This window comes from Chamaea fasciata, unplaced genomic scaffold (genome assembly GCF_029207755.1).
Source record: "Chamaea fasciata isolate MVZ Bird 193981 ecotype frontalis unplaced genomic scaffold, bChaFas1.0.hap1 SCAF_18, whole genome shotgun sequence".
In the NCBI taxonomy this organism is placed as follows: domain Eukaryota; kingdom Metazoa; phylum Chordata; class Aves; order Passeriformes; family Sylviidae; genus Chamaea; species Chamaea fasciata.
Window position 1 is genome coordinate 9,833,475 of NW_027094103.1, and position 19,744 is coordinate 9,853,218.

General features: G+C 53.7%; 2 protein-coding genes across 2 annotated transcripts in view; one reads left to right on the plus strand and one right to left on the minus strand.

The window, feature by feature from the left end:
- Window positions 1-1,610: 1,610 nt before the first annotated feature.
- Window positions 1,611-10,450, minus strand: DAO (D-amino acid oxidase). The gene is made up of 11 exons (XM_066199654.1): window positions 10,364-10,450; window positions 8,522-8,726; window positions 8,306-8,420; window positions 7,889-7,965; window positions 7,430-7,495; window positions 7,031-7,085; window positions 6,491-6,595; window positions 5,954-6,036; window positions 4,344-4,461; window positions 3,696-3,794; window positions 1,611-3,350 (listed from the first exon to the last, which is right to left on the minus strand). The coding sequence occupies exons 2-11, from the start codon at window positions 8,713-8,715 to the stop codon at window positions 3,216-3,218; spliced, it is 1,047 nt and encodes a 348-aa protein (XP_066055751.1). The 5' UTR covers window positions 8,716-8,726; window positions 10,364-10,450; the 3' UTR covers window positions 1,611-3,215.
- A 940-nt stretch (window positions 10,451-11,390) lies between these two features.
- The window catches only part of SSH1 (slingshot protein phosphatase 1), a 33,773-nt gene continuing 25,419 nt past the window's right edge, over window positions 11,391-19,744 (plus strand). The window contains exons 1-2 of the mRNA XM_066199538.1: window positions 11,391-11,456; window positions 15,859-15,899. Coding sequence (XP_066055635.1) covers window positions 11,391-11,456; window positions 15,859-15,899 — 107 coding nt within the window. The remainder of the gene's footprint in view (window positions 11,457-15,858; window positions 15,900-19,744) is intronic.

The window sequence follows — 19,744 nt, forward strand, 5'->3', positions numbered from 1 at the left end:
GAAAGAAGTTTTTGGCTCTTCTGGGGGGATGTTTAGGAGGGGTCATAACTTTGCTTTTTTTTTTTTTGTCTTGTTCAGAGGTTTGAGCTACAGGGCTCAGCACTCTGCAGGTCTGATTCATTTTCTGTCTGTTTTGTGTATTTAGATTTAAAGAAAAGTCACATGGATTCCTGTTCCCATTGTAAGTAACCTCACTACAGCAAAATATTCTGGATGCTCCATCCCTGGAAGTGTTCCAGGCAAGGTTGGACAGGTTAGAGCGACCTGGGATAGTGGAAGTTGTCCCTGTCCATGGACAACTAAAATTCTCTTAAATCTTTAATTGATTTTCATATTTCATTCAGTTTGGACACTAAACCCCAGCCAGCTTGGCCTCCTCCCTGGGTGTGTTGGCATCAGGTGGCTCTACATGTGTCTGGACTTTGGGGCAGGGAGGGTTCCTTCTACTAATTTACATTTTAATATAAACCCTTCATTTCCCTGTCATTTCTCTAAAACCATAATTAAGTGCCAACCCTATTTTTCCTCTGCCCTGTCACTGATATTCTTATTTTGATGCCAAATAATTCACAGGCAGGAGGTGGTTGGAGAATGAGTCAAAATGACTAACGAGCTGCAAATCCTTCTCATGCTAATGCAGAGTGTGCTCATCCCAGAGTGCATCCATCTTCCTGCTCCCAGCCTGGGATGCACAGCCTCGTTCCTGGGAGTGGAAACTGTTGGGAATTAGAAGGGTTTGTGTGGCTGAAGCAATGCTGAGGGGAATATTCTTTCTTCTGTGGTTACTTTTTGGCATCCTCAGGTATTTTTAAAGCTCATTCTCAGGATCATGGAGTATCCTGAGCTGGAAGCGACCCACAAGGATCATCCAGTCCAACTCCTGGCCCTGCACAGACTCCCCAACAATGCCACCCTGTGCCTGAGAGCGTTGTCCAAACACTCCTGGAGCTCTGGCAGGAGTTTTCCCAAATGCCAGAGCTGCTGTTTGCTGCCTTCCCAGATACTTGATGTGCTTCCAGCTTTGTTCTGGGTCACAGGAGATCCTTGAGGAGAACTGGGAGCTCTGAAAATGACTGGACATGGGAGGGGATGTTTTGTGTGTGTCAGAGGACATGCAGGAATTTTCCAGACCCCATTCCCTGACTCCCTGACCTCTCCCTGGCCTCAGGAGTGAACTTCACTCCCTCAGTGGGGATTTTGCCCAGAGAAGCTGTGGCTGCCCCATCCCTGGAAGTGTCCAAGGCCAGGCTGGATAGGGCTTGGAGAAACCTGGGATAGTTGAAGGTCTCCCTGCCCTGACAGGGTGGTGGGACTGGATGATCTTCAAGGTCTTTTCCCATCCAAATCCACAATTCTGTGATTTCTGTGAGCTCTTAATGCCCTGGGGACTGTCAGAAACCACAGACCTTCACACAAGGATATTCCAGGTTCCCTGGTCTGCTCGAAATCTGGAGTGATGACTCCTACTGCTCCAGGATGAAATGTTTAGGAAAAATGTATGTGGAGACCTGGAATGATGATCTCCTGGGACATTTCTATGGAATCAGCATTTGAGGCCCTTCCTGTGCCATCACTAAGAGGAAGAAGCATCATGCAGGAGAGATTTAAACATTCCTTTTATTGGTCACACGGATTAAATTGAGGCCTTTAGAAAACAAACAGAATTAACCTGCAAATGAAATTACAGATCAGCCCAGTCCTGTTTGCCAAGAGGCCGTGTGAGATCACAGGGCAGTGGCTCCTGCTGGCCCTGAGATCACAAAAATCAGCTGCTTGTTGCCAGGTGTACACTGAGTCCCTACACCCCTGTTTGTCCAGCAGAATTTTCTCAAAATCACCAAAGTGGGGCTGGATTTACAGCAGAGAACATGCTCCTGAATGTCTCGTATTTGGAATAACTGAAACCAAGGGGATCCAGTTCCCCTGAATGGCTTTTCCTGAGGTGGGATCACAGAGTTCAGCATTAATCAGCAGGGAATTTTCTCCAGCCTTTGTTTTTCCTTTTCCCTACCCTTTTCCTGATTTACCCAGGGACTGCACCATTTCCAGGGAAGCTGGGAATTCTTTGGACAGACTGGGCATGGCAGTGGCTCCCAGTTTCCCCTGCCCAGCTAATCCCAGCCCAGAGATGCACTCAGGCATCCCCATTGCCGAGGTGCAGCCACAGCACAGCCCACACTGCTGAGCTATTCCTGGCACACAGAGTCATCAGGAGACAGGAGCTGCATCACGGATGAGTAAGGAACACTTGGATTATCCACACGGGAGACTGAGCCAGACACTGTGCTGGGCTCAGAACAGCCTTTGGATTTGGGGCTTCCCGACCATCCAGTCAAACCAACCTGTCTGGGATGGTTTGTAAAGCAGGAAAGACACATGACGTGGGGAAATCAGCCTGGCTGTATCAGCAGCGTCCCTGAACATCCCAAAAAGTCCTGCTCCTCGTCTGAGAGGCACAAACTTTCCCAAGCCAGGCCCTTTCTCTGACCTGTGTCCCACAGCTGGGAGAAATGGGAAGCTGAGGGGCCCGTGGGAGTTTTAGGGACAAGAAGAGCTATTTTATTATGCTCTCTGCTATATATAGAGTCTGGCAAGCCCCCAGGGCTGGAACAAGTTGCTTTTGTTGCTAAAACATCGTTTGGAAAGGCCATTTTAGGCAAGTGCTGCTGTCTGGTGCCAGCTACACTAAGCAGGTGCTGCAGGCCCGAGCTTTGTCCTGGCAGGAACGTGAGGAAAACTGGTGGAACACAGGCACGTGCTCCCAGAGCTGCTGTTACTTCCCTGGGAGCCTCAGAGCTTCTTCCTACTAAGGAGCTTTTGCCTCCTGGGGGGGAGCCTGTAAATCTAATTACACACTGGGTGTTGGAGCAGCCAGCAGAGACCTCAGGTGTCCCCAGCTCCATTTCAGATCCTGTCCCCTGGTGCAGATGAACTGCAGGACTGTCTAGGGTTCAGCTGAACCCAAGCCTGCCCTTTGCAGCTTGATCCCAGACAGCACTTGGTGCACTTTGCCACGGATAATTAGTCCATATTTGAAAGCCCTTCCTCCAGGCAGGTTGTGAAGGGAGTGGAGCCGTTTGGAAAACAGCAGCGAGCTGGAAATGAGATGCTGAGAGCCAGAGCTGGAGCAGGGTCGAGCAGCCCCTGTGTGTATCCCTGTGCTGTCCCTGTGATCCCTAAGCTACTGTTGTCACATATTCTAGGGGAGCAGGGGCTCACAAACGGGGCCCTGGGGTGGTGGCCAGCTGCTTCTTCTCCTGCAGGATGTTCCCGAAGAGCCGCGCTGCCGCCATGGCGCAGCCCCAGTGGATGGTGATCCCAAACCCGCCGTGGCCGTAGTTGTGAATCACCTGGGGGAGAGAACCACGGAATCCCAGGATGAGCTGCGGGGAATCTCAAAGCCCATCTTGTCCCATCCCCTGCTGTGGGCAGGGACATTTCCTACTCGCCCAGGTTGCTCCAAGCTCTGTCCAGCCGATCCCTGAGCACTTGCAGGGATGGGGCAGCCACATCAATAATTGTTTCGGAATCTCTGACATTTATCCCTGGGGTCAAAGATTCCCTTGCTGCTGGTGGGGAGATGGAGAGAGGGACAATCACGTGACAGCAGGGCCTTATCACTGACCCGGGCACGGTGATGGGACACAATTAACACAGTCATTAATTACACTCTGCCCCCGGGGCTGTGCGAGTACCTCTGCCTGGAGATTCCCGAGGCGGATGCTCTCCCGCTCCAGGCGGACCGAGGGCCGTGCTGGTCTCAGGCCGCTCCACTCATCTACGATCTTCGCCTTCTGCAAGCAAAAACCACATCAGCACTGCACAGCATTCCCTGGAATCCCACCAGCCAAACCTCATAGCACCAGGTGAGCCTCGAGGTAAGCTGGGACAAGGTACTCCCCATCCTGCAGCAGCTCCAGGCAGAACAATTTGGGATGGCAGTGCCAGCCTGGAGCTGAGGCAAATCCCTGTGCCAAAGCCCCACACCACCTTTCCTGCTAATCCAGGGAAGAACAGCAGCACTGGGAGTGGACACAACGCAGACCTACCCCACACAACCCTTCCCTAAAGGTGTGGGGACACCATATCCAAAGGGCTGGAACTTCCCAAAGCCCTGGGTCTATTTTTTACCAGCTACGTGAGTAATTATTACCCCTACAAACCTTGTCTCAGTGCCAGCCCCGGCCCTGCCTGTCCCTCAGGCAAGTGGAAGAGCCCTGAGTGTCTGTGATGGACACACAGAAACCCTGACTCATGGAAACATCGAAGTCCTGTGGTTTGTCCCAGCACCCATTCCTGCATCCCAGCTCCCTGTGCCCCATGCTGGCAGTCAGGTCACCCACCTGGAGAGTCGGGAGCAGCCGGCAGCAGCTGTCCCAGACGGATTTGTGATCCTTGGCACTGTTCTCCTCACTCCAGTTTCCATGCTGGTAAATCCCTCCCAGGACCGTGAACTCGCTCCTGCACCGAGAGCCAAAGGAGACACGCTGTGGTGATTTGTCCCCAGCTGTCCCCTGTGGGGCCACCACATGGAGGGACACTGTGTGAGTGTGATGTTGGATCATGCTACACCCTGAGCCTGCCAAATATTCCTGTGGGAGAAACTCCCACACGGAGCAGGCGGAGAGCGGTGCCTGCACGCCTGCTCGTGAGCAAGTCGCTCATTAAATCCTGTCAGCCCTTCCTTGTCTGGGCAAAGCAGACAGAAAATTCCATCCTTATCAAACAGGTCTGCTCCTGCCTGGCTCAGGAAGAGCTGGAAGGAACGGGATGGCTCTGCAGGGGAACAGAACAGATTGGTGCTGCTGCTGCCCCAAAGTCCTGTGGATTAACAGAGGACAAGAGGCAGCTAAAGGCCGAGAGGGGCCTGGAGGGGTCTGTATTGGCTGGACCCTTCCAAAACCTTGCCTGGTCATTGGGAAGCACAAAAGCAAAAGGAGGGACCTTCCAGGGCTGAGCTCTCCAGCAGGGATGGGGTGTCCTCCATGTGAGCACTGGGTCCAGCTCTTCCTTTGGGATCAGCCTGGTGCCCAGCCCTGACAGCTCAAGCTAAAACAAGCACCGGCAGAGGAATTCATCTGTGGCTGGGACCATGATCAGGAATCACTCAGCATATGCTGCATGGGGGCTGTGAGCCTCCAGAGCTCCTGTTTACATCCTGGCTTACTGCCTAGGCCTGAAATATTAGGACAATGGGAAGTGCCAGAGATGCAGTATTCAAATTCCAGCTTAAAGACCCCTCTCCATTGCCAGAGCTGGGTCACTGCAGGCCCTTGGGATGAAGCAGAGCTGGGATGAACAGCAGATGGATTTATTTATCCCATGGTGTAGCTACCCAGACAAGGCCAGGAGTTGGACTTGATCCTTGTGGTCCCTTCCAGCTCAGGATATTCCATGATTCCATGAGAAACCCAAATGAGATGCCCCCTGGATCACCAGCAGTTCAGGGGACAGTGAGGGGAAGGCTGAGCTTTCCCAGGGAGGTTTTGCTGAAGTAAAAGAATTCCTGCCCTGTTTTTATGGGAGCATGGAGCAGCAGTGCCTTTCCCCACCCTGAGCTGCTGCACCACAGTTTGGTCCACACCGTTGATAATAAAGATGGCTATGGATGTGAAAACAAAAAATCTCCCCCAAAATATCCACTCCACTGTTAGTGTTTGGCTGTTCCAGGGACTTGGCCAGGATTGAGTTTGCTTTGCTGGGATTTGGTCCTTGGTAAAGGACAGGGCATGGAAGCACCGTGGTGCAGGGTGCTCTCTGTGCCGACTGGGAGCTCCCTCACTTTGCTGCCCACGTCCTTCTGCTCTCCTCCCACACAGCCAAGAAAAGCACCAGGGATGAAGCCAGGCCTGGCAGACACCAGCAGGAGCCAGGTCCCAGATGAGGATCTGGGGACACTGACAGAGGAATGTCACTGGTGCCAACCAGCCCTGCCTCAGGTATCGTCACCTACCCCGGGATGATGTAGGGTGAGTTGTAGATCCCGGATTTCAGGTTGTGAGTGATGATGAAATGCTTCACCCACGGGGCCAGAACCTGGGAGATGAAGGGGAGGAAGTCAGAGCTGGAGAGTGGGTGCCAGGCTTAGGGGGCAGCAGGAGGGACACAGGTCCCATATCTGGACCCTCCCTTAGCTCTGTGTTCCCTGTGCTGGCTTCCCTAGGACAGGAGTGCAGGTAGGGAGGAGCTTCCTGCTTGCCTGTGTTTCTCAAAACAATCACCATCTTCTCCCAGAGATTTTGTCTTTTTATTATCAGCACTGTGCCTCTGACCTCCCCCAGCCCTCACCCTATGGAGAAACAGGCTGGAGACTGAGGGCATTCCCACAGCTGACCCAGGATTGGGATCCTGGTTGGTTTCACATGAACAGTGTTTGCTGGGAATCAGGACCTGATCCCACTGCAGATCCAGCCACAAGCCCATGGTTTTCCCCAGAGGGCACAGACACTCCTGGTGTTTTTGGGAAGCCCCCAGGCCTGCCCCAGCTCACCTTGATGATCTGGCCCCGGCCAGGCTGCAGCTCTGGGTCGGGCTGCAGGTCCCCTGAGCGCATCCCGCTGCAGTTCAGCACCACATCCACACCCTGGGAAAACAGCTGAGGAGAGAGGGACACGGCTGGGAGCAGCACACAGGGATGTTGCCACAGAGGCACAACATTCCTGCTTCCAAATGAGCCAAGTGCTCTTTCCAACAGTCAGGAAATGGATAAACCATAAGGGCCAGATCCAGGGCACAGCTTGCCCAGCCGGCTCCTGCTGACACCCCATGTGTGCCACCAAGCCATTCCAGGGAAAGCTGCCAACCCATGCTGGATAAATGCTCTACCCTGTCCTCTGTCAACCATCCCTCAATACCCAAGACCCTTTATCTTTCCTGGTAGAATTTATTTCCTGGATCTTGGCATAGTGCTGTCCCCTGGCCCATCACTCATGCCAAGAAATATCCCAGAGCAGCACCTCCCTCCTGGATGCTGCTTTTCCACTCTGGGATGGGGCTGTGCCCTCTGCCCTGGCTCCACATCCCCACTCACCTCCTGGAAAGACTCAACCTTCTTATGGAAAAACTTCACTCCCCTCTGTGTCAGCCTAGGAAGCACAAGTTCATTTGTCACTGGCAAATTTAAAAGCAAATGTTCAATACAAGGACACCAGCTCAGCATTAGAAATTACAGGAATAAAATCAAGCCCCAGATTCTTCCAAAGCCAAAAGAGCTTGGATGCAGCTCCAAGTATCCCAATAATTTCATTTTTGTCATGCAAAAAATACACTCCTGGGCTCGCTGTTAAAGTGTTACCCCACTGGGGCAATGAACAGGAATTCCAGACCCTCTTCCCTGCTTCCCAGGGATGCATCTCTGCCCACCCTATCCTGATGTGCAGGATGAAAATCCACACCTGCAGCCAGAGGAAACAGGAGCAGCTGCACTCACCTGTTGGTGAGCCAGGGCAGGTAACTCCTGCCCTCCAGCATCAGCGCCGTGTTGAACCAGCCATAGCTGAAACAGGAGGAGAGGAGGCTGTGAGGACCTACAGGAGCCTTCTGCCCCAACATTCCTGCCACCCACTGTGGATCTGGGACCCCAATTCCCCCTGGGACCCTCCTCACATGAGCATGGGATTTTTCCTCTCTCTTTACAGCATAATACACCTGGTTTCCTCCCCCATTTTGACATTGGTGAGGTATGAAAGGAGCTGGAATGGTTTCTGTGCTGGGTTGCTGCTTTTTTGGCCATTTATGCTGTCTCCTACTTATTTTAAGGAAAGCAGTTTTAAAGAAGTGAGGACATTTCTATGCAGCTCCTTGTCCCACTGCCCCATGCCAGGGCTGTATTCAGGAGGCATCCAGGACTGTCCTACCTGACTCTCAAAAAAAGCAGACTGAACAATACCTGTAACCAGGGAAGAGTTCGAGTTCTTTTGGTGTCAAGTTCCTGAATCCCAGGACAATGTTCTTCCAGGATGGGTCCTACAGCAGAGAAAGAGTTCCGAGATCACTGATGAACCGGGATCACCGTGGGACAGAAGCCATGGGGGGATCACAGCCCATCCCAAAGGGACACAGGTGGGTGCCAGCACAGCTGCCAGCACAGCTGGAGAGGCTCTGTCACTCCCACTCTCCCAGGGCTCGGCCCTTCCTCACACCAATATTGCCTCGGGAGCACAGAAAACACCATGTCCCAGGCACTGGCACAAAGTGAACCTGGAAATATCGGGAAGCATTGGCTGGGAAGAAGCACAGCCCTGCCTACCGCAGGCAGCCCCTGAGCTGGAGCCTTTCCCAGCCCTGGCTGTGACCTGCTCCTTACCGGCACCGGCTCCGTGAACAGGTTGTAGCCAGAAATGAGGAAAAGTCCCATTTCCTTGGCTGCTGCAGAGTGCATGTGCCCGAGGAGGTAATCGAAGGTCTCTTTATTCCAGAGCCTGTGATAAGAATGGGACAGTGGTGGCTCTGCCAGCCCCATGGAGCTGTGCCAAGGCAGCTCATGGCACGCAGCACCATCCTCCTCCTCCTCCTGCCTTACGTCTCCTGCAGGTTGCCGTGGTCACTCAGGTAGGGCTGCCACAGCCCGGCCGCCCCATCGCTGGTGGTGTGGGGGGTGAAGCGGTCAGCGTAGACCTCCAGCTCCAGGGAAGGCACCAGTCCGTGGAACTGCTCATGGATGCACAGGGCGCTGGAGAGCCCGATCACCCCGGCTCCGATGACGGCTACACGCATGGCTCCGGCTCCTGCAAGGGATGAGGGATCCAAGGGCAGTGCCGGGGCTGCGGGGCAAGCTGGGAACACCACGGGGGAGCATCAGCTCCTGCAGGAACCTCAGGTCCACTGCCAGAGCAGCAGGGAAGGGCTGAGGTCCTCATGGTGTGTCTGTGTGCTTTTCTTGTAAAGCCTCCCAGGTCCCTCTCAAGCTCTACCAGACGCTGGAATCATGGATGGGGAGTTGTGGTTCCTCACAGTGGCTGAGAAATATGTCTCCACCCCTGGCTGTGCCAGCAGGAAAGCTGCAGCTCGGCTGTCACAGCTGCACTCCTCACCTGGCACAAGGAGCTCCAGCTGTGTCCTGCCCCGGGACAGGGTGGCACAGCCTCGGGATCCTCCTCTGTGTCTCACCAGCCACAGGCTGAGCAGCCAGGGAGATCCCGGAGGACCCACCACAGCTCCGTCTCCCAAGGGACACTGTGAACCCTCCATTGCCAGTGACCCCACCCAGCTCTGAGCAGCTCACAGTCCTTCCCAGCCACTGGCATGGGGTGGAGGCAAGAGGTGGGCGCGGATAAAAAACATGGGAAGTAGCAGGTGTTTTCCAGGGAGCAATGCCAGGTGTGATGAGGGCATGATTGGATCCTCACACCATTGTCACCCTCGGGGCTGCACGTGAGCGTGGCTGTGCCACTACCCCAAACCCTCCCAGGCACGGCTAGGAGAATGGCTGTGGGTAAATTCTGGCTGCAAATCACAGAATCACTGGGTTGGAAGAGACCTCCAAGATCATCAAGTCCAACCCAGCCCTAACACCTCAACTAAACCATGGCACCGAGTGCCACATCCAGTCTTTTCTAAAACACATCTAGGGATGGTGACTCCACCACCTCCCCCAGCAGACAATTCCAGTACTTTATCACTCTTTCAGTAAAAAACTTTGTCCTAGTATCCAACCTATACTTCCCTTGGCTCAGTCAGCTTAAGACTGTGTCCTCTGGTTCTGTCAGTTGCTGCCTGGAGAAAGAGACCAACCCCACCTGACTACAACCACCTTTCAGGAAGTTGTAGAGAGTGATAAGGTCACCCCCAAGTCTCCTTTTCTCCAGGCTAAAAAACCCCAGCTCCCCCAGCTGCTCCTCACAGTGCTTGTGTTCCAAGCCCCTCACCACCTTCGTTGCCTCCTCTGGATGTGCTCAAGAGTCTCAACGTCCTTCCTAAACTGAGGGGCCAGAACTGGACAGAGCTGCAGTCCCTCTCTATCCTCTGGTTCCCTGCTGACAGTGCCTTCCTGCCTTGGAAAAGCCCTGTGCTCATTGCCTGTGCAGGGAGTGGGCAAAAAACAGTTTGGGGAAAGGCTGGGGGTGCAGATCCTTGGCTGGTTCTGGGAGCAGGAATAAATTCCAGCCCACAGGTTTTTTTGGACAAGGTGAAGTCCAGAATCTCTGCTGTGACAACAGCGGGACTGACATTTGCAGGGATGGAGGGATGAGTCATTGGAATGGCACAGCAGGAGCTGCTTCCCATCTGCCACCGTTTTCTAACCCTCAGAAATCAGAGACACCTCCTCCACCAGGGACAGGGACTTGCCCCAGCTGCCCCTGCAGCATCAGCTGAGAAAGATCTGCCAAAAAATAATGGGAATATCCGGTTTCTACCAGTTTACCTGTGGAGTGTGGGGTCCCTGGAGCAGTCGCTGCCGTGTTCAGAGGCTTCAGAGTCAGAGCTGTTGTTACAGCAGGGCAAGGTCTGAGTGTCCAGGGCAGCAGGGCCAAAGTCTGCTCTCGCTCCAGGGAAGTGCAGTTCCCACGTGATGCCACTGGCAGGGGGCCCTGGAGTCATGGAAAACGGGGTCACCACCATCGGTGGCAAAATGCCATCCCTGCCACTTGTCTCCATGGTGACCACTGTTGGACCAGGACACAGGAATGTGTTTAGTGGGCATGGTCTTGGAGGTCTTTTCCAACAGCAATGATTCTATGACTTCCCGGCATCTGGATTTGCAGAACCACTTAGATTGGAAAAGACCACTGAGGTCAACCTTTGACTGATCACCATCTTGCCAACTAGACCAGAGCACTAATGTCACATCCAGTTGCATTCTGAACACAAGATTCCTGTGAGATCTGGAAAAATTGAGTGCTTCTGGCTCAGTTTTTGAGTAGGAGGAGAGGCTGCGGGAATCGGGATTGTTCAGCCTGGAAAATAGAAGGCTTTGAAGGGACCTAATTGTGACCTTCGAGTACCTGAAGGCAGCCAGATGGAAAAATTGAGAGTGACTATTTACAAGGGCCTGGAGTGACAGGACAATGGGGGAATGGCTTCACACAGACAGAGCGCAGGGTTAGATTGGATATTGGGAAGAAATTCCTCCCTGTGAGGCTGGGGAAGCTCTGGCACAGGTTGCCCAGAGAAGCTGTGGCTGTCTTATCCCTGGAAGTGTCCCAGGCCAGATGGGACGGGGTTTGGAGCGATCTGGGCTAGTGGGAGGTGTCGCTGCCATGGAATGGGATCTTGGGGCGGGACGGGATTTGGGGATGGGACGGGCCGGCGGGCCCCGCCCACCATCATAACCACGCCCACATAATGGAATCACGCCTCCGAAGGCCCCGCCCTTTCCCTCGCAGGCCCCGCCCCGGCCCCGCCCCTTCCCGGCGTGAGGGGGAGGCGGCCGCGGCCCCGCAGCTGCAGCAATGGCGCTGGTCACCCTGCAGCGCTCGCCGACCCCCAGCGCCGCCTCCTCGGCCAGCACGAGCGAGGTGAGCGGTGACGGGATGGGCAGGGGCGGAGAGGGAAGGGGAGAGTGAGCCCCGGGGGAGGCGGCGGCGGATGGGGAGCGGGGAGGGGCGGGGTGAGGCCCCGCTGGGGGACAGGCCCCTACAGCCCCCCCAGCACCCCGCAGCCCAAAGCTTCTGGCTCCATCACCCTCACAGACCAAGGTCCTTCATGGTCGCGGCCTCACGGCTCTGGCCCTTCACTGCTTTCCCCCTCCAGCCCCTGGTTCCACCCTCTCGCGGCCCCTTGGCCCTCCACACCCCCTTGTCCCCTGTCTTCATCCCCTGGCAGTCCCCATGGCCTGACTTCCGACAGCCCCCTGGCAGCAGCTCGGCCCCTCACAGTCACGCCAGCCCCTGGTTTCATGCCCTTCACAGGCGCTGGTCCCTCATGGCTCTCAGCCCTGCAGCCCCCTGGTCCCCCGTAACCACTTACCCCCAGCCTTCCTCCCATTGCAGCCCCCATGGCCCTGAGCCTCACAATCCCCACTGCTCCCTGGCCCAGCTCAGCCCCCTCACAGCCCCCAGCCATCCCAGTCCCTTCTTCTCATAGCCCCCGATGCTGCCCAGCCCCAGCCTTTTGATGCTGCCAGGCTGAGGCAGGCCTGGCTCTGCCTTGCCATCCCTCACACACACAGCCCCGTTCCCCCGTGGCTGTCCCCCATTCCAACCCTCGGCTGGCGGGGAGCCTGAGCTCCCTGAACCGTGGGGCAGCCTGCTTCACCTCTCTCTTGGCAGGTAAATCTCTGGGCAGAGTGCTGGGCATGTCTTCATGGAGCAGCTGCGCTGGCCCTAGACCTTGTCCCTGCTTGGCATCCCAGAGCTGTCACCACCTCCTGCCCCAGGGATGCTCTGCTTCACCCTGTGTTATCCCTCTGTCCCTGCCATGGCACCGTCTTTCCCCACATCTGCAGCTCCTGCCTCTCAGGGAGCTCACGCCAGCCCTTCCCCAAGGTGACCACTGTCAGTTGTCCAGGAGCAGCTCCCATCCTGCTCCCCCCCATACCTGTGCCACTCCTCCCTGTGGCACAGCCTCCACCATGCTGCTGCCCTCTCCTTCCCCAGCTCTGCTGCTCCAGGACCTGTACCTGCCACTTCACCTGCCCCATGGTGCCATGTGTGTCCTGCTGGCCTGGCACTCTGCGTGTCCCAGCTCTGCTGCACACCCTCTCTGTTCCTGTGCCCCAGAAATGCCCTCTTCTGCCTCTGCCCAGCCTTGGGCTTCTGCTTCCCCCGCCACAGCTCTCATCTAAACACAGCTGCACCTCCAGTTTCTCTTTCTTCTTGCCTTTTCCCCTCCTAACCCATCTCTTTTGTGACCCTCAAAGACAGGCCTGGTGTTGCTCTGCACATCCTCCCCATGCATCCCTCTCCCCCCCCCCACACGCTTCTTTCCTTTGATGTTCACTGCCCTTGGCTTCGCTTTGTCCCCACTCCTGCCAGGTAAACAATCCTATTTGTCACCTGTCAGGTCCCTGTGACTCCCCCGATTAGCTGGTCTGAGGGGGGAGCAGGAGGGGGGAGCCACAAAGCTCCCAGGTTCTCCCTGACCCCAGGGGCTGTGGGGGGTCCCTGGCTGCAGGGACCCAGTTTGGGCCAAGTTGTGCCAGCTGAGGGACTTGGAGGTGTGAGTTGCACTTTTCAAAGGAGTTTTCAGAAGGAATTTTGTGGCATCTGGTTTAGACAGAGTCTTAAACAATACCTAGTGGCTAGCCAATATAGGAAGGTGAAAATGAGCTGTAACCCCCGAGCAGGCAGTGGAATTAGACTGGATTTAACTGGTGCAGGTGGGAGAGGAGTCAAAGCAGGCCTTGCCATGTACATCTGTCTTAGGCATTGCTTTGTGTCAGAGCTGCTGCTAGTGATTGTATTTTCTGTGGGATTCTGGTATTTGCTGCCAGGTGTTGTCCATGGCAGGGCACTTGTGCCACCAGCACCCACAGCTCAGGTGTGCTGTGGTGGATCCCAGAGGAAGACACTGAGTCTTTTTGGAATGGTCTCTTCTGGCATGAAATACCATAAAATTATTTCCAGATTCTTTTTTCCAGATTCTTTTTTCCAGATTCAGCATGCTGGTTTTGCAAAGTTAATTTAAAGAAAAATCGCATCAAAAAGTGCCAGCCTGCTCCTGTTCTTTTAGGATCTTTCTTGCAAGGAAAATCAGGGTTCATTTGGCCTTTTAGCTGAATAATTACTAGAAGATATTTTATTGGGAAATTATGACCTTGCTGATTGTGACTGTGCTACTTTGGCCTCTCCTAACTCACGAGGAATTTATAAAATGGATGCTGCTGTCTTGACATAGTGGGCCGTAAATTCTTAGGAGAGAGTGGTTCACACACACTTGCACTGCTTGTGCATCTCCCTTCCACACACCTGCCACTGCCTGTGGTCCTTCAGAGTGGCCACACTCAGCAGAGTCCCCAGGGAGGGATGTGGCAGTGCCTGGTGGGGTCTGGCCTGGTGGGATGAGCAGCTGCAGCTCCCCAGCATCACCACAGTGTGTGGTGCACCCCAAACCCTGCCAGCTGTAAGGGCTGCTCTGAGCAGGACAGGGCAGGAGGGCTCAGTATGGCAGCCTCACTGCTGCCTTGCTTTGGTTTTCCTGCAGTTTTTAGTAGAAAATGCAGGGAAAGTCAGCTTTGGGAGCCCAGAGCAGCTCCAGGGCCAGCCCTGCTGCTGAGCCTCAGCTGACGACATCCAAGAGTCATCATCCTCACAGTCACGTTTGTTTAAAAAGGAAGAAAGTTTTTCTCCCTTTTGTTGCTACGTGACAGCCCCAAACAAACAGGAGGGTGACCCTGCCAAGGTCCCAAACCTGCCAGACCTTCCCAGGGCTGGGGGATCTGCCAGTGGGGGCACTGGGACTCGGGGTGCTCTGGGGCCCTGCCTGCAGCCCAGCTCTGCACTGTAAACAGACTAAAAATAGCCATGGTATGCTCCTCACCCTCTGCTGGGTCAGTCGGGACAGCCTTGTGCATCTCCCTTCCTCCAAATGGCCACAGTTCCAATATCCGGCCTCTGCTCTTGCATTTGCGGAATTTTTTCCTCTGGCTTTAATTGGTTCTCACAGATTGTCAGCAGAGCAGCTCCTGTGCCCTCCAGCCTCCCAAGTTCTAATTTGGAAGGATGGGGAGCCATCCAGGTGTCCTCACGCCTCCAAAGCTCCAGTCCTGAACATTTGAAATTATACAATTTGCAGCTGGAAACAAGTAACTCTTACAGGGACCCTTATTGTGGGGTCTGAGCAATGCTGTAGGAAATACCAGGATGTTCCCCAGGTGTCAGCACTGATGGAGCCTGATTCCTTCAAGGCTGGTGTCCCTCCAGCTGCCAGGATCTGGTGTGCTGAGAGTGTGAAGGATTTCCTGTAAGGTCCCTACTTTGCTTTTTGGGCCCAAATCTTCTGCCCAGCACAGCCCTGCTCTCCAAGGGGGATGCTCCCCTCCCTTTGTCTGTGTACTCAGGCAGGACCAAAGAAGAGCTATCTTAGAGCCTGCTGGTGGTTTTTTTTTGGGTTTTTTTGGGTTTTTTTGGGGGTTTTTTTGTTTTTTTTTTTGTTTTTTGTCAGCTCTGGATGCAATTAGCCCCAACTCTGCTTTCTTTAATAAGGAATTTTGTCTAGAAGCTGCTAGGGAAGTTGAAGGGGATGGCTGGAAAGCACGACTGTGTGAAAATGCTTAGTTTTGGAAGCAGGCTGAGGTCACACTTCTCCTTTGAGGAGAGTCAATGAAATGTAGCATCACCTGAGCAGCCAGAGTTGCTTCCAGGAGGACACTCCACCAGTGCCTGATGCAGAAGTGCCCGTTTTAATCCACGCCTGCCACCAAAGCAGCGTGTTCCCCAGGAGGGCAGCAGGCAGAGGACGTGCACTGTCCTGGCCTGGGGACACGTGTGCCAGCACCCAGGTGGAGACGGCCTCCTTGTCCTGCCGCTGCGAGCCCCGGAGCTGCACGTCAGGAGCTGGAGCTGGAGCTGGGACAGTCCCAGGGAGCGCTTTTGGCTGTGTCCTTGTGCTTGGGACGCCCCGAATCCCGGTTATTTGTGCCCAGCCGTGGCTGCCGCCCTCACGTGTGTGCGCGGTGGGAGCGAGGTGTGCGCTCCGGTCACGTCGGGGTTGGCGCTCTTCAAAGCGCTCTGCGCTCCAGGACCAGCTTGCAGGATTAGGACCTAATAGCTTTAAAATCCCCGTGAGCCCCTCCCTTTGTCACCCGGCGCCGGCTGCTGGTGGCATACAGGACTAGGGAGTCTCGTTTATCTCTGGCCCCGAGAAGAAAAACCCCGCGGAAAACAGCCCCTCACACCCTGTTGGTGCCGGGATGTTATTTAAAGGTCTAATGTGGAAACAGCCAACATGTAACTCTCTTGTATCCTTTTCTCCCCTCAGGCGGAGGTCGGCAGTGATGAGGAGCGTAGACTTAATGTGAGGTAAGCAGAGCTTTTGGGCTCTAAACACGTTTCGACTGTTGCTAATTGTCTGCCAAGCATCCACGTCCTGATCCTGAGTCCTGATCCCGCAAAGATCCCCGAGCCTCTGCCTTGCCTGGAGGGGATGGCTTGGTCTGCAGAGAGCTGAACCTGGGGATGCTCTCTCCCTCATCAGTTTTGAGAGGAGCATTTAACCAGCTGAAGGAATAAAAGAGAGTTTGTGATCCTTTTTCCCCTGGTGGGAAGACACTGGAAAATTACTGGTCAGCTCTGGCCACAGTACTTCAATGTTATCACAGCATCTCTGGCTCTGCTGCTGCTCCCTGAGGCTGGGGCTGCACTCGGGAAGGGGTTTCTGCTCCCAGGGTGTCGAGGAGAGAGTTCTGCTCATTCCTGGGTATTAACTACCAGGAATTTGCCTCCCTGGGGTCATGCAGAACCACTGTGTTCATGTGAGGGAAGAAAGGGCTGAGCTGTCCTGCCAGAGAAGAGAGGCTCCTCTTGCTGACACTGTGCAGATCCAAAGTGGTGACACAAGCTCATGCCGCGGCCCTGGCTAATGGGGCTCTGAGTAATGCTGTGGATGGCTCACTCAAGCCTGGCTCTTGCAGGCAGCTCTTACCCTCCAACCTGTAAACCACAGCCCAGGGGAGAAGTGGTTCAGCACTCAGTCTCTTCTCCTTGCCCTGCTTCCTGCTTTTGTTATTCTGGGTTCAGGAAAAGCAAAGCCTCTTGTGCTGCTGCTTGGGCTGTGTGTGCCCTGCAGGAGAAGTCAGAGACCAGAAAGTAGGGCTGCTTGGGGACAGAGAAGGAAATTGTTGGACTTTTATGTTTCTGTGTTCTGGGGTGGTGTCTCCTGGCTGCAGCCTGCCTGGGAGGCCTGGAATTCCATGGCTGTCCTGTCTGCACACACATGGGTTGCAGACAGAAGTGCTGTGTGCCTGCTCTGTGTGCTCTCCTGTGTATGGGCATTTCATGGCTGTCTGCAAAGCCATTTGAGAGCTGACTTGGTGGAGAATGGATTTTGTATTGATTAAATCATAATTCAGGATTCCTTGTTCTGCTCCTTGTACAATGCAAGGGCCCAGGAGGAAACTGCTGAAGCCATGAACAGCCACAGCCCCTAATTCTTATGCTTTTCCCCATGTGGTATTAAACAGTAATGTGTAACCAAGCAGGATGGCAGCCTCCTCTTTAGGATATATGGTTCTGTGCTAAAAGAGAAAATACAGCTTTATCCTCTTCACAGCAAATGTTCTCACTCTACAAATAAATCCTGGTGAGATCCTTGGATTTCTGACCACCTTTAGTCTGTCTGGCCTCTTTGCAAGCCAGGCATGTGCATCCACCACTGACCAGAGCCACCAGTAGTGTAGATGCTCTTAGACCAGGCTTAAAGGCTGATGCTTTTCTCCTGGCTGTTGAAAAATGCTGCAGTACTGATGTTGGACACTGAGATCCCATGAGCTTCCTCTGTCCCTCCTCTGTCCCAGTCTCCTGGGGCTGCTCTTCCGTATACGATTGTCAGGATAAGAATCTGGTAATTAAATAGCCAGACAGACCTCGAGAATCAGATGCCTCTCATGCACAGCCTCTGCTGTCCTCAGGGGGAAACGCTGCCAAGAGCTGGAGGAAACGTGCAGACACAACACAGATGATAAATGGAGCTGCTGTTTGGTGGGTCGATCCTGTCCCCTTCCCTGCTCTGGATCAATCTGCTGAGACTCTGCCCGGTGCCCAGGGGGTGGCAGAATTGTTCAACTTCATTGCACTGCTTCTCTTCTGAAAAAGCCCTGCAGGATGGCCTGTGCTGGTGTTTGTGCCTCGTTCAAGCCTGCTCTAGCCTTGGTGACAGCTGGCCTATGTCACACGTGCCCTTAGCACGGGGGTCAGCAGTCCAGCCCCAGGCTCTGCAGTCCTTGGACATCTAATGGTGAGGGAAAGGGAAGGATAGTTGGAAACGTGTCCCCAGTGTGCTGCCAGCTCAAGCTGTGTTTCATCAATACAGGATGGCTGTGCTAGTACACATTTATGACATAATGTATTCATCTGCCTGGTGAACAAATTATTCTTGTTCATTCCAAAATGTTCCGGGATTTTCGTTTGAGGTTGCATAGTTGGATCTGGTTCCGTGAGGCATCTGATTGTTTTCTTGGAGGAACAGGTCTGTATCATGGTTTTGTACCCAGCCATGTCTTGCTGCTCCCTGGTCATCCTTCCTTATGGTTTCTGTCATTCCAAAATGCTTTTCTTTCTCCCTGGAACAGCTTCTACCTCAGCACAGACCAAGGGGACGTGCTCTAGGTTCAGCTTTGCTTTCAAAGATAATGCTATCTGCATTTTCTTAGATGTTAATCTGCTTTAAGCCATCTTTTCCTCTGTTACCAAAATTGTTGTGGAAACTTCAACAATGTAACATCCACACTGTTCCCAGCAGACAGCCAGGAGTCTGTGTTGCTCCCTGAGGGTAAAGACTCCGAGCAGAAGGAACAGTGAGAGATCTGAGAGCCCTGTTGGGCTCAGTGCAGCCAGAAGCTGCACATCTGAGCTGTGTTATCAGTGTCTGCTCAAACCTTCCCTCCTGGATAACCATCAGGGAGATGCTGTGCCTTGACCCCTTTCTCCCCTAATGGTGCAGTGCACGCACAGCTCACCCAAATCTTTTTAAAACTGCTGCCAGGGCTAGGCCAAGCCCATGGGAGGATGTGTTAGCCTAGACTTAAGCACAGCCTTAAGTTTTCTGGGATTGAGTTCTGTGCGAGCCTCGTGCGTGCAGTGCCTGTGCCTTATCTCAGCCCCAGATCCTGCTGCTCCAGCTCCCAGCAAACTCCAGGGAGATGCTATCAAGGAGGAGGCAGAGCAGAGCCCAGCTCTTTCCCAGCTGCCTGCTCTGGCACAGGGCTGGATGTGCAGTTTTACCTTTTCGGTGTGACCCAGTTGATTCTCACTCTTGGCCCTGTGCTGACTCTGTCACACCGAGGCAGAGGAGATGTTGGAACGACCCAAATCGCTCTGTGAGTGTTGGCTGTTTCTCAGATGTGGTTGGCAAACACAGCAAGATAATCACTGGTTTTAATTACAAATATAAATAGGTTTGTTTAGCCAGTCATTCTGTAATCTTTGCCATTTTTGGCTTTCCAATCACAGCCTGAATGCAGGGCCGGGTCGATGTTTTCAGGTACCTTCTGCAGAGAGAGAGAGGTTGAACCACTGCAGAAGGGCCTGGAAGTTGGTTATCTCCAGGCTCTGACCAAGAGTGAAGATGGTTATGGAAAGAATTTTTCTTGTTTGGCACCTCTAAACCAAATTTTAAGAGCTGACAAGAGTGGCTGTGGGAGGTAGAGGTTTTAAGGGTTGGGCTTGTGTACATTTGCTGATCAGTGATCAACAGGAGAGTCAGAGGTGCAGACAGACTCTTAACAGAGCAACAGCAGGTTTAGACTGGATGTCAGGGAAGATTCCTTCATGGAAAGAGTTGTCAAGCATTGGAACTGGCTTCCCAGGGCAGTGGTGGAGTTCTCATCCCCGGAGGAATTGAAAAGCTGTGTGGATGTGGCACTTGGGGACATGGTTTAGTGGTGGCCTTGGCAGAGCTGCAGGAACAGCAGGACTTGATCTTGGAAGTCTTTTCCAACCTAAATAATTCCATGATCATCCCTCTGACACACACCACAGGACACCATTGTATCTTATATCACACATATATATATTTTATACACTTAGTGTATATTTAATGTGTATTATATTTTAGTGCACCAAAATGATCTTTTTACACCTTGATCCTGAATTCCTTTAGGGATGTAGGAGCATGTTTTGCTGGAGCAGCACTGACTGAACACCCTGTA

Bases quoted from the DNA above. Each gene is read 5' to 3' on its own strand.
- DAO (XM_066199654.1), bottom strand. From the start codon at position 8,715: ATGCGTGTAGCCGTCATCGGAGCCGGGGTGATCGGGCTCTCCAGCGCC. The intron at 7,966-8,305 runs GTAAGGAGCAGG...TCTCTGCTGTAG, and splicing joins TGTTCACGGAGCCGGTGCCG to GACCCATCCTGGAAGAACAT. The intron at 4,462-5,953 runs GTAGGTGACGAT...CTCTCGGTGCAG, and splicing joins TCACCCTACATCATCCCGGG to GAGCGAGTTCACGGTCCTGG.